Source organism: Zonotrichia leucophrys, chromosome 21 (genome assembly GCF_028769735.1).
Source record: "Zonotrichia leucophrys gambelii isolate GWCS_2022_RI chromosome 21, RI_Zleu_2.0, whole genome shotgun sequence".
NCBI lineage: Eukaryota > Metazoa > Chordata > Aves > Passeriformes > Passerellidae > Zonotrichia > Zonotrichia leucophrys.
This window is the reverse complement of record NC_088190.1, coordinates 1,038,275-1,051,893: the sequence shown is the minus strand read 5'-3', so window position 1 is coordinate 1,051,893 and position 13,619 is coordinate 1,038,275. Positions and strand designations below refer to the sequence as shown.

The window sequence follows — 13,619 nt, the reverse complement described above, 5'->3', positions numbered from 1 at the left end:
GGAGCTGGCAGTGTGATCGATATGACTCACAGAATCACGCGAGAAGGAACTCAGGACGTCAACGCTTCTTTCCTGTTTGCAGCTGGATATTGTTCTCTAACCTACACTAAAACAGGAACGGCACTGAGAAATGAAAATTACTGCTTCCTCTTGACTCAAATAGTAACATTTCACCCACAATTTGGTGTTCTGAGGTTATGGTAGTAAAGCACTGTTGCAATACTACTGACTCTTGCCAGCAAAGAGAAGTCAGTACTTGGTAAATCCTGTGCCAAAGTCCAGATATAACATTTTAATTTAAATTATGCAGATAGTCTGCGGTGTGGTCCTTCTTTCTGTAAATCAGTACTTAAACCTCACACAAAGACCTCTAAAGAGTTGTTGATTCATGAGAAGTGGATTGCAAACCTTGGCATTCTTAATAAGGCACATAATACAAACAGAAATGAGATAGCAGCAAATAAAAGGAGGTAGAATTCTATCAGCACAACAGTCACAGTGCCTCTCTAGCTTATGTTCACATAATACAGACAATACACTGTTAGATTCAAAACCAAATTTCTAGAAGAGAAAAACATTTGACTTATGATCAGTATTGATATAGTACCATTTTCTCTCTACTAACAGAAAACAATTCTGGCTAAATATAATTATATTCTACTTATGGCTCAAAAGTAAAAGATACTTTATTATTTGAAATCAATGTATTATTTGTAATAAAGGGACAAGTGTCTCAGAATAGTGCAGTGACACTATTATTAATTCCTGTCTATTAAATCAATGGCTTTAAACCAGTTTCTGAGGTAGGTTTGTCCTTCCATCAGAAACAAAACTGAGCTTAACATTACAGCCCTGGAAACATGAATAGAAAAGTAAAGTAGAAGACATTTCTGGAAACAAATTGCATGACAGCAAACAAGCAGCTGCATCTCTCAAAGGCAAGCAGCTCAAAGCATGCTATGCCTAGCACCACTTCAGCCAGGAGGAAATTCTTCCCTTCCAGGATAGAGTTAAATATTTTTTTGAGGTGAACCACGTGTTGACAATTTAAAAAAAAATTTACATAGATTTACTGTAAGTAAATGATACATCTTGAAACCAGATAACTTTTTAAAGACACTGTAAGTTATTAAAAGAATTTGTATTACTGTTTTTATAAATAGCAGAGCAGTTTGAGTTAAATCTAATCAGAACATTTTCATTTGTTTTGCTTATACATTTGCAATTTTCATGTACCGCTGTGATTTCTTATACTCCCTTCAGTGCACTGGGATAAAACATTAAAATGTGAAAATCTCATTACTGGACTTGACAAAGGTTGTGTAGGTCCAATCACAGAGTGCACCAAACCTCACTGCTAACTACAGATGTACGGAATCAGCCCCCTATTCACCTAAGGAAAAGCCCCAGCCAGCCCCTAGCAAACACACTTTCCTTATGAAATGTGGTTTTGGGAGCAGCCAGCGGGTCAGTTGCTCAGTGCCTGTGAGCTCCTGGGGTCGCTGGCGTGTTTCTGCAGCGGGGCCAGGAGCAGCCCCGCGTTCCTGTCCTCGCTCTCGGCGCTGTACAGCCCCTTCCTCTCGATGTACGCCCGCACCGCGTCCGGCACCAGGTAACGGATGCTCTGGCCCCTCCGCAGGGCTCTCCGGATCTTGGTGGAGGAAATATCATTTGTGATCCATTCTTCCACAAGGTGAATGTTATTCTTATGTCTCCACAAAATATCCGATTCGTAGATGAATTTCTGAACGTTGCTTCCGGCCCTACTGATACACACGAGGCCGTGTTTTTCCACAATTTCAGTGATGTCCTCCAACTTCCACAGATTGGGGACACCAAAAGATTCCAGCATGTCACTTCCACAAAGCAGCTTAACCTGTGGGACACCTTAAAGAGAAAATTAAATGAGAAATAGGGCTTGGTTTGGGGCTTGGCAGATTTTAGCAAAATTCACAGGGACATTTAATTTCTTGGTTCCCTTTCTCTCTGTATCTTTGGTTAAGATGAGACAATGGAATGAAATTTAAAAAAAAGATTCAGATATATAATTTATAATTAGTAGCCATAACACAGGATTTTTCTGACTAAAGGTTATGGGAGTCCCTTCATTAAAGGGTTCTAATGCTTTATGCTGTGGAATCTAAGGGAATAAAGTTACTGAGTGACACCAGAACCAGGAGCCACCATAAAAGTTACTCATTGGTGCAATTCTCTTGAAATAACAAGGATCATTAACCATCTAATTTGCAAACAGACTTAACTTTTTACAACTGGACTCTGATTTTTCTTTTTAATGGGCTCATGCCTGTTTGGTTCCTGTTTTCTCTTCCGTCCCAGCTTTGTTATGGGTACATCATCCTGCAGACTATTAGTGACATCAGCAGATAAAAGCTTTTGATGATGGTACCTGCAAAACAGATGTATTTTAGGTATTTTAAAGATGTAGGAAAAAATTGGGATAGTATGGCCTACCAAAGAACCTCTCTCTGCAATTATCCCAACTTGTTGGAGTTAACACCATTCTTAATCCTTCTATAGGTTCGTGAGACTTTAGAGGTTGGCTGAAGAATACCTTAAAACCTTGAGTGTTTCCAACCACTCGCTCTGGCAGCTTTCCCAATCATCAACTTCCACCCAGTCTGAGTTTTTTGTAGCCAGTTTTGCCATAGTCACTCGATGATTTGCACTGATCAGACCTTTCTTCTTATACGCATCACCCACTGGTGAAATGATGCCTTTGATTACTTTGTATTTTCCTGTGGAAAAAAACACATCGCACAAGAACATGAGAAGTGGTTGAGCAGATGTTACTTCCCCTGCATTGTATTTAACCTGTGACATAACCATTATGCAGTGCAAAGGCAGCTGACAGCCAGCCCTGTGGAAAAATACAGGACACTCCTGCACTGTCAGGGCAGCACAATGAAGGAGTTGGGAAGATGTATTAGAAAGATATATATTTCTGTAAACTATAAACCCTGTGCTTTAGCTCATTAAAGCAACACATAAATGAGTTCTCTCATAATGGCCTTTGTATAAGACATAAACACATAACACAAATTAGCATTTGCTAAATATTTGTCACTGTCAAGCATTCACAGCCACAAAATATTCACCTTAACATTGAAGTGTCTGGTTATCGAAGCTATTCTGAATAATAAATAACCATGCTACCTGTTTCATGGAAGTAGTCTTTAGCCAGCTCAAACAGCCTCAGGTGCATGTTGGTGATGGGATTGAAGGACCCACAGGCCAGCAGCACCACTTCAATCTTCCTGTCAGGATCTTCCATGGCCACTGCTCACAGCCACGGAGCCCAGCGGACAATGCTGGTGCCAGCTGAACAAGAAATGGGACAAGAAGGAGTTATTGTTACTTACTTGTGCTGCCAACAAGCAGAAGATAAAATTTCAAGATCAAATTGAATGCTGTATTTTTCTTCCACCAACCTGGCCTGTGACTGTTCATGTGACACTTCTTTGTTCAATTTCTGAGTGATTAAAATATGAAATCACTGCAAAGAGGCTGTTTGCCCAGAGAGGATGGCGTACTGCCCACTCTGTGGAAAAGCAGCTCATGCTTTTAAACTTCATGTGGAGAGATTATCTGTCCTGATTGCAGGACAAACTTCATCAGAACTTTGCACCATTTTAAGATGGCAGTGCCAATCAGCTGCCAAGGGACATGTGGGCAGGGAACTTCCTTGTTAAGTAACTTCCTTTTAGTGCTCACAGGGAGAAATAGAACATCTGTGACCATTCCTAGTCTTGCTACTCTAAACTGCACTGACCCTTTCCAGCAAGATCTATAAAACCAAGACTGTGTCACATATTATATTGTATTAAATTCTGGAGGAGAACAGTGTCAACATTTCTTTGGGATTTATTTACATTTTCTGAAATATAAAATCTAAAGGGGGTAATTTATATAATTCAGTGTGATATGTGGGAAGAGAGTGCTATAGACTAAACACGAGAAAAGTCAGTCTGCTTTGTGTTGCAGCAAGTGTTAGGTGTACCAATGGAAAAGGTGAGAGAAGAATAGTAAATTACAGAAGTTTAGTAAAAGCTGCAATTAAATACTGGGGGTTTTCCCCTTTTCTAAAATACCACAGTTCCGTTCCGCATCTGACATCAGATTTCACTAATTATCATTCAATTTCTCCTCACACCTCACACACATTTTTGCTTCCTGAGAATATTCTGGCTTGCCAAGATGTTTTCCCACATCTGGCCTAACAAAGGAGAACTGCAATGGGCTGTTGCTGTTTGCGAGATGCCTGAGACATCCTGAGGAGCACAGAATTGTCTGCCATTGTTTCTACAGCAACATCACCACCTGGAAAAATCCCACGAGGTCACCCTCACATTGTGTCTCCCTGGCAGAGGGGCTGAGTGATGTTCACAGCAGCCACAGCGCTGAGGCACCATCACAGCCAAACCTGGTAACAGCGACTGTGTCCTAACATCAAACAGCCCGCGGATAAAAGGAACGCTTGCAAAGCTTCACATTTTGTAAGTGCCAGTACTTTTCTGTGCTTTCAATAGTTTCACTAACTTTTAAAATATTCTTCATTACTGCAGAGTAGCTCAGCAGTGGAACGGCTGGTGGTACTTGAAATGCAGCCTTCACAGGGGCACGGCTAGGAGAGTTACTATGGGAACAGGGAGGAGAGGAATTAGACTGCCTTTGTAATGCACAAATCCTACTTTCAACAGAGTGACACATGCTGCAAAACTGGAAAAGATTGATTTTTTCCTTAAAAAAAAAGTGCAAAAAAAGTAGAAAATTTTAAGATGGAAATATAGAGTGCCTTTTCGGGAGTTAGTCAAATGTCCCTTTTCATGCTACTAATTTTACAGTTTACAGAAACAGGCAATCATTGCCTCATAAACTCACCTTGCACTAAAATACACCAAAATATGCCTACAGCAGGTCTTGGGATGGCTCTGGAGCCCACCCTGCCAGCCACTTTCTGGGGATAAGCAGGTAAGGATGCTTTGCTCAATCTCATTTATGTTTCAGAGGCAAATATCTGCCAAATACGTTTCTATATGGGTATATACATAGAATATAAGCATGATGTGGGCGTCGCTGGGCGCTTCACTAACACCCTCCGCAGCTCTCCGCCCCCGCGGGCCTGCACGGGGGTCCGGTCCTCGCCCAGCGAGCAACCCCCGCCGCTGCCGCCGCCTGTCCCCGGTGAGCCCCGGTCAGTCCCGCGTGTGCCCGCTGGCCCTCGCTCCCCGTCCCCGCTCCCTGTCCCCGCTCAGCCCCGTTCCCTGTCCCCGCTCCCTGTCCCCGCTGTCCCCGCTCCCCGTGCCCGCTCACCCCGCGCCGTGCCCTCGGCCGGGCCCGCGGGGCCGCTCGCGCTCATTGGCCCGGGCGCGGCGGAAGCGGCGCCGCAGGAGCGGGATGAGCCCGCCCTGACGCGGCCTGCCCGGCTGAGGGGTGAGGGAGCCCGGGGCCGGGCGGGCGGAGGGGGAAGAGCGGGGCCGGAGCGTGGCCGGGGAACGGGCAGCGGGCCCCGGGCAGCGCCCGAGTTCCGCCCGTTCCTCCCGCAGGCCGCGCGGCCGGCCCGGAGCGAGGGCCGCGCTCCCTCAGGGGGCTGTGGGGCCGGGATGGCCGCTGGCGCCGTGTCCGCCCGGCACCATCCCCGGGAGCGCCGCTTCTCCTGCTGCCCCGCACACCCGCACCCGGGCTGTCTCCTGAACAGCGGGCCGAGGGCTGTTGAGGAGTCGAACCTATTGTGTCATATAGCGGGGCCTCTGTATTTCAGTAACTGCTGCTTGATTGTGTGTGCTGTGGCTGTTGGAGTGCCCTCTGAACCGCCTCTTGCTGTGGAGATAATTCTGTGCACGCTGCCTGGCATTTCTGTATTTCCACTGCAAGGATCTCCGGGTGTTGTGATTAAACATTCCGTCAGAAAGATATTGCATAATTTTAATATTTAGAGTGTTTTAAATAGGTTTTAAGTTGTTGATACAAATAGTAAAATGTACTTTCTCTTAGGAGTGTCATGTAAAAACAACATTTTCCTGTGAAAACAGAAAATGGCTTCAAGAGGAACAACAGAGACCAGTAAACTAAAACAAAACTTGGAGGAGCAGTTGGACAGATTAATGCAACAACTTCAAGATTTGGAAGAGTGCAGGTAATATAAATAGTTGCTTTCCTCTTATATGGTCGTATTTTTCTTAAGTGGTTGGCAGAAGAAAGTGGTACCTTTCGAAAATCTTAGGAGGAAGCTTATTTATTTTTGTGTTTTGCTGTGGCTTTCTGTTTTTAAATTAAGTAGGATATTGGTGTCAGTAAAAGTTATTTTTAAAAACCTTTATTACGATTGCTTTATATATCTAGGAAAAATGCTAGCAGAAATACTCTGTATTTTCTTTGAAATGTTATATTTCAGTGTGACTTTTAAACTTTAAACAGCTGTTCACAAAAATCACAGTTTTTCTATGGGATGGGAGCAGAGCAGAGCAGGCTGCAGGGATGGGAACTCCTCAGTGCAGCTGGAGAACCAAGCTCTGTGCCCCATGGGTGTCCCAGGCTGGATCCTGTGATTCAGTGTGTCTTCTTGGGTCCTCCCTAGAGAGGAGCTGGATGCAGATGAGTATGAGGAGACCAAAAAAGAAACTCTTGAGCAGCTGAGTGAGTTCAATGACTCCCTGAAGAAGATTATGTCTGGAGATATGACTTTGGTGGATGAGCTCAGTGGCATGCAACTGGTAAGGATGATGTGTTGCTAAAAAACTTCATGTTCTGCTTGGAGTTGATGAAATAGCAAATAGATACAAGTGATTCACTAGAATTTTTATGTGAAATATAGATCTATGTAACTAATGTATTTCCTAATTTAGTACACTTGTATATGTAAAAAACTTGGATAGGTGTCTTCATTTGAAAAGGGAAAAAAAAACGTTGATGAATTACAGCCTTAACATTGTAGGAGATTAAGACCTGGACTTTAAGTAATGAAAATTTCACAACTCTTTCTCAGTCTAGTTACATTAATTAGAGGATTCTTTAAGCCCTCCATAAAGGTAGTTTTTAAAAAAAATTTCACTTCCATGGTTATGGAAAAAAAGATGAGTTCTGTATACCACATGATGCAGAAGATACTAATGATGCTTTCCAGCCCTCATTAATCTTGTCCTGCTGCTGTAGTTTGACCAGGGCTAACAGGAATCACATTCTTGCTCTTCTCCTTGCAGGCAATACAAGCAGCCATCAGCCAAGCATTTAAAACTCCAGAAGTGATTAGGATGTTTGCAAAGAAGCAGCCGAGGCAATTGAGGACAAGACTGGCAGAGGTGAAGGCTTCTGTTTTACTGCAAAAGCTGTTCATTTGAGGCAGTCTGATTCAAGTGTGTGATGATTGCAAGGAAAGCACTGAGTGTGCTGGAAAACTTGGTCAGAAACTCCAAAAGAAATGGAGAAGTTCACTTTCAGTATTTGTTCAGTCTTAAATGTTTATTGAGGTAATGGGGGCAACCATGTGTATTTCTTGAGTTATCTTCTATCTTCCTGCTTCAAAGCAAAAATGGGATTAACAGAGTGAACTGAGGAAGCTGCAAATAGAAAGTCTGTGCTTGTTCTGAGGGCTGGAGAGTGCACTCGATATTTCAGAGATCTAAATTGAAGATCCAGATGATGTGGGTCCATTGCTACTGATGATATTTTTAGGCTGTTGCATTTCTCATGCTGTTGTGTTGGGTGAAATAATGGAAGCTTACATATTTTGACTTTTTCTCCCCTGGTGTGCAGATGGACAGAGACTTAATGGTTGGGAAGTTGCCACGAGACCTGTACACCCAACAGAAACTGGAAATCCTGACTGCCCTCAGAAAGCTGGGTGAGAAGGTAAGGGGTTGGTATCATAGTCAGGTGGGTAGAGTTTTCTGCCTATTTAGGAGGAATTAGAAATAACTAAAATAAGAAATTACAATTTTATAAGCAAATGATAAAATGCAACTTGCCGTGACATCACGTGAATGTCCTTCCATTTTAATGCCGAACTTTCTGAAGCTGAACATGTATCAGATAGTTTGGTACCTTTCTGTATGGCTGTTTCTACTTTTAAATACTTCCTTTGGTGGGCTCTATGCATGAATCACACACCAGCTGCTACAAGGGGATGGTTTTTATAAAAGCTACAAAACAAATCTTTTACTGGCCATCTACCACCAATTCATCAGAAACTATTCAAGACCTCTGACATGTATCCAGCTTCACTTTTATAGTGTCAATTGTGCCCACTCATGGGTATGGGGAAAGGAAATTGGAGAGATGGGTGATAAATTCATTGTTGCCCCAGTGATCCATCAGTGACAGAAAAAGCCCTGGGTTTGCCACCAGAGGGAGGAAGAGAAGTTACTTCTCTTTGTGGATGGTATATGAAGAAAATGGGTTGCTGTGTATGACTGTAGTTCAGCTTTTTTAGGAAACGAAGGAATGTCATGGAAAAGATCAAGTGCAGTACTTAAAGGAGCTGCAATCCAAGTAGTTTCCAAAGCAAAGGCTTTCCCAATATTTTATTGCTTGAGTGTCAGAGAAAAAAAAATGTTTTGCAAATATGTAAAAGCTAGTTAAGGTTGTGAACTGAATGCAGCAAGCTGTCTAATCCTCTTGGAATGAGTTCCTTGGACCACAACATCAAGCCACTTCACCACACTCTGACCTATCCTCTTAACCTTTTGGAACGATCAGTGGCCTGCTGCACAGAGGGCTTGCTAGGACAGGAGTCTCACATCTGTTCTGGATGTGAACAATGACAGCAAATGCTGCATGTTTGTCTGCACAACATTGCAAAATGTTAAGTAGCTGTATGCTTGCAAACAAAGCCAGCAAAGGCAGGTAAGTAATGTTTTCCTTCATTCCAACATCATCCTGAATATCTGTGCCTGATTTTTATATTTCTAATAAATAAACTGATGCAAACACTGTGAAGAGTTTGACACACATGCTTTGCTGTAATAAAGATGTGTATCTGAGGCTAATTAAATGACTTTTAACTTAGCATATCTGAACCTTCCAAATGTAGGTTACTGCTTCATTATTGTAAATATTTTATGGGCATCTGTCACAAGGCATCAGAGCACGTACATAAAAGTAAAGTATACATGGGGAAATGTCACTTTAAAGGAAGAGAACCATTTCTAGGTCATTGGCTCTTCACATGGTCAAAGCTGGCAGTGACTGATTTTTTTTTTTGCTTTCCTCAGTAGATGATAGGAAGTAAGCTTAGATCTTAGGTCATTACCATACTGACCTTGTGACAAAAAAGTTATTGACACCTTGGCATAGTTAGTGTGGTACAGTGTGACCTTTTAATAAGAAATGATCACTACAAATCAACTTGAAACTTGCATGTGCAGGCATGTCTGACACTGCACATGCTGGAACTGCACTGCCTGGGCTGGCAGAGCCAGGGAGGGAAGATTCAGTGCTAGGGGAAGTAGCTTCTGGTTTTGTTTTAGGTTTCAGTAGGGCAGATAACACTGCCACTCAAAAGCTGCAAATGGACAATTGCTGTGACCTGTCTAGCTCATGTAGATGAACAAGTAGATGGTGGGACATGCACAGGTATCAGCTTCACAGTTGTGGCTTTTTTTGATTTAGCTCACTGGTGATGATGAGATGTTCTTGTCAACAAATGCTGGTACAGCCCTGAGCCAATTTGAGAGAGTTTCCACTGACCTTGGTAAGTTTTCATTCTCATCACTACTGATTGCTTCATTGAACACTGATTATTAGAAGTATGTCTGGTTCCCTTATGAAAGAGAATATATGAACAAGAGATTCATGCCATTAAATGTTAATATATGTTTTATTAATAATGAAACTCTGATACACTATTATGAGGAAAAAGTAACACAACAAATAAATCCAATGCCAAACATCCATGAAATGCCAAGGGTGCCCATCATGCTGAAGGCTTGAGTAGTCTGTCTCAGGCAGAGATGCTGCTCTTAGACTTAAACACAGATCTTTTTTGCATTAAAGACTCTCTTCAGGAGAGCTGTGTCCTCTGCTTGATGCAGAGAATTTGGCAGTTATTGGCACATTGTCAAAATAGAGCTTTAAAGCACTCTTCCTGCCATGATTGTCATACCTCTGATTGTGTTGACAGGATCGAGAGTTGAGTTACAAAAGGCATTAAATAAGCACACAGTTCATTGTAGTAATAGTTAAAATTGGGATGAAAGAGCTGTGAATGGCAGGAAGGTGCCAGACTAGCTCAGGGTACAGATGAACTGTCTGGGTGCCCTACCTTTCAGCTCTGCCCTCCCTGGAAGTGTAAGCAAGGTGAGAACCCTCTCTTCAAGAGAGGATTTGGCAGTGGCTCCGTGTGTGGGGGTGTTACCAACACCGTTCCAGCTACAAACACAAAGCACAGCTCTACAGGAGAAGCTGGGGAAAGGGAGCTCCATCCCAGCCAGCACAGTAGGACATGGCTGCTCTAGACCTGGCAAGCTTTTGTGGGCTTTTTTTTAATTAGCTCAAGTGTTCAAGTTTTCACAGTGTAGGTTTGATTTCTTTGGATCTCAAATGTTTTGCTTGATTTAAATTGTATATAAGGTAATTCACAATTTCCACTAATACTTACTGAAAATGCTTTTTCCCCCCTCAGGATCAGGAGACAAGGTCTTTGCTCTTGCAAGTGTTGAAGTAGAAAAGGCAAAACAATGAAGAGGTTCGTGAGGCTTGTGTCTCCAGTTATCAGCAGCACTGGATTTTGGTCATACTGCGTTTGGTTTTTCTATTTCTTACATGTCGAAAAAAAAGCAAAGCAAAACAAAAAACCCAAGCCCTAAATCTCTTGGGTCCTTAACCAGAAGATATGAAGTAAACAGCCTTAAGTGCACTTTGGGACCTTGGTGTCTGTACCCTTTCAGTAATACAAGCTCTGAGGCTGAACACTAAGAGGAACTCTAAAACAAAAGCATGGTGTGACTGTCTTTGGAAAGAGTCAGTTGTTTTGAACTTTTCTGAATGTGTATTTCTCTAACTATTAAAACTTAATCTTTTTGCATGTGGTTGTAGCAAGCAGATCTTTTTACTAAGTGGTCCTGATGGGTTTTTTTTGGGTGATTCTTCACATTGTCTTAATTTTTGTCTGGACTCCCCACTAAGTAGTTTGTGCTAGGAAGGCATTGAAGCTTTGGAAAATGGATGTAGTTTATTGAAATGCCATCTTTCTACAAACTGTTTGCAGAAGACCCAAAATGAGCCTGGATGCTGATCACTGGCCCTTGGCTGCTTGTTTGCCGTGCTCATGAATGAGCACTTTGTGTCCCAGCCCTGGCTGAGGACAATGGCAGCCCTGTGGGGAGGCTTCTGGAGTCATTTAACCTTGTGTATTGAAGGGACAGGAATTGATAGGACATGGCAGGGAGATGCTCTTCCTTCAGCTCTGGTGTGTAGCTGTTATTTCAGAGGGGGCATGAAATAGCTTGCAAGTAGAAACAAAAAAAGCTCCTGTTATGTGATCAGTGCAAGTGTTGTTCAGTCTCAGTGGTGGTGCTATGGAGAGGGGAGGGTCTGTGTCTCCACTGGATCCCAAATAAACTAAGCTTAGGAGGATTTGAAATCTCATCGTTGAATTTTTAGCTCAGAGAGTAAGTGGGTAGCATTGACTAGAAACAGAAAATTAACATGGTCCGTTGTCATTTAGAGTGCACTTACAGGGCATAAATACCCTATAAATTAGCAAGTTTGTCTAATTGTAAACTGGGACTGGAGTAGATTAGAAAATGTGTTTCTAGACTGTATTTTGCTTTAACAGATATACTTTTGACATCTAGCATTTAAGAAATGAAAGGATACAGGATAGAGATAGCATAATTTGTTTTTCACTGATAGAACTTCTTTCTCCCTGTTATTAGAAAGCCTTTATTGAGGAGGGGTCTTTTGTCTATTTTCTGGCTGGGACAGCATTGTGTTCTCTGACAAAGGCTGATTGCAGCTTCGTAGCTGAGAGCAGCTTATTAAAAGGCGTTATTAGACTCTGAAATTATGGGAAGCAAAACAGTGTGTGAGGACTGGAGCTGCCTTCTTTTCCTTTCTGCTCATTACTGGTGCTAAGGAACTCTCTCCCCATACACCCCCAGCCTTCGTGCAGCATTATTATGTAAATTAAATCTCTCAGCACTCACAAAAAGTTTACAGTACAATGACATGGAAATCTTTTTCCTTGTAGTTTGACAGGTGTACGTTTCCAGGAGAAACTTTTTTAAATTGGTTTGTAAATATTTCATGGTTTTTGCAAATACCTGTACTGCGGGCAGTTGTAACATTCCAATTAAATTGATCCTTGACTGAACATCTTTCCAACATCTGCTGCTTCTGCTCTTGGAAGGATCTCTGGTGGTTTAGATGGACAGAGATGAGACTGAGATCAGTACCAGTATTGCAAGACTCAGTGTGTTGGGTCAGACTTCTCAGAAGCTGTGAAGGGTCAGAAATCAGAGCTCTGCCCAGAGACTGGCTGTGTCCTGCAGAATGCCCTGACCAGAAATGTGATTTAACAAGGAAGCTGCTGCTGATGTGAAGCTATTCATGTGTTGACCCTTACAGAGAGTTAAGTAACCTCTTGAAATAGTTAGATTGATTTAAGGCATAGTAAGTTAATTGGTGTGTTGTGCTAAATACTTTGCTGAATAATCCTGGGATGTACCTCCACCACCACCTCAAATGTTTCTGCAGGGGCTGTAAAAAAAAAGTACGTAATCTATTTATTATAATAATGATTTCCACAAATAAAAACTGATAACAAAAGAACAACTGCTAAATGAAAGCATGGGTTTGTGTTTAACAAACAAGCTTGTGATGTGTGAGTCCCATCCCCAGTTCCGTGTTGGAGCTGGGCAGATCACTCATTCTGTACACATCTTTCTTTCCTGGAGTAAAATACAGATTATGATCCTTAAATATCGAGTGCTGTGAAGTTGTTATTGATCATACATTGCTTTGAAGATTAAAAGTGCTTTGTTTTTTGTTTATCATTTTACTTCTGAAATAAGAACTGTAAAGTACAGTAGCTTTAAACACATCAGCAAAGTTCCCAGAGTCCTTTTTTGGCCGTATATAACCTCCTTTTTTTAATCTTCTTTCTCTATAGAGTGAATTCAGTGATTGTACTGATCTGAAGGAAAAAGTGTTAGAAAATTGAAGCTTCAAATATTCTGCCTCTCTTTCTTCTATCTTTGTCTCCTTGAGTTATTTCCCTTCTTTGATCTTGAATGGAAAAGTAGCAAGTTACCTTTGTGCTGAAGAAAAAATACAAGATTTCTTAAGAGATCCCTTACTTTCCCATGCTACTTTGCCTGTAAAAGTCAAATTCCTTTTGATAGAGAGCTCTGTGTAAATGACACCCTATGGCCAGGCAGTCCAGGCTCTATCACTGCTGGCTGAAGTGGGATCAATGCATGATTTTGATGGAATTGAATTCTCAGACTAAGTCTGACATATGAAATATTAACAAAAGAATTCCAAACTAAAACCAAGTCCTTCATTGGGTACCCCACACATCATTATTGTTGTGTGTGGTTGAATCGTGGATAATGAAAGCAGGGATTGTGTGTGCAGATGCTGCTGGAAGCCCTTAATGAGAG

At 42.0% G+C, this 13,619-nt stretch overlaps 2 protein-coding genes across 5 annotated transcripts; one reads left to right on the top strand and one right to left on the bottom strand.

The window, feature by feature from the left end:
- Positions 1-264: 264 nt before the first annotated feature.
- On the bottom strand, positions 265-5,460 carry NMNAT1 (nicotinamide nucleotide adenylyltransferase 1). Of its 3 annotated transcripts, XM_064730472.1 has the most exons (6): positions 5,332-5,362; positions 4,900-5,050; positions 3,175-3,339; positions 2,573-2,756; positions 2,262-2,407; positions 265-1,887 (listed from the first exon to the last, which is right to left on the bottom strand). In XM_064730472.1, the coding sequence occupies exons 3-6, from the start codon at positions 3,290-3,292 to the stop codon at positions 1,469-1,471; spliced, it is 867 nt and encodes a 288-aa protein (XP_064586542.1). In that variant the 5' UTR covers positions 3,293-3,339; positions 4,900-5,050; positions 5,332-5,362; the 3' UTR covers positions 265-1,468. The 3 variants fall into 3 exon arrangements, with proteins under 3 accessions (XP_064586542.1, XP_064586541.1, XP_064586543.1); XM_064730471.1 differs by lacking the exon at positions 4,900-5,050 and having other exon boundaries at positions 5,332-5,460; XM_064730473.1 differs by lacking the exons at positions 4,900-5,050; positions 5,332-5,362 and adding an exon at positions 4,558-4,580.
- LZIC (leucine zipper and CTNNBIP1 domain containing) lies at positions 5,101-11,038 on the top strand. 2 transcript variants are annotated; one of them, XM_064730476.1, is made up of 7 exons: positions 5,101-5,212; positions 6,013-6,154; positions 6,596-6,731; positions 7,218-7,316; positions 7,771-7,866; positions 9,625-9,706; positions 10,637-11,038. In XM_064730476.1, the coding sequence occupies exons 2-7, from the start codon at positions 6,054-6,056 to the stop codon at positions 10,693-10,695; spliced, it is 573 nt and encodes a 190-aa protein (XP_064586546.1). In that variant the 5' UTR covers positions 5,101-5,212; positions 6,013-6,053; the 3' UTR covers positions 10,696-11,038. The 2 variants fall into 2 exon arrangements, with proteins under 2 accessions (XP_064586546.1, XP_064586544.1); XM_064730474.1 differs by lacking the exon at positions 5,101-5,212 and adding an exon at positions 5,317-5,451.
- Positions 11,039-13,619: the final 2,581 nt, after the last annotated feature.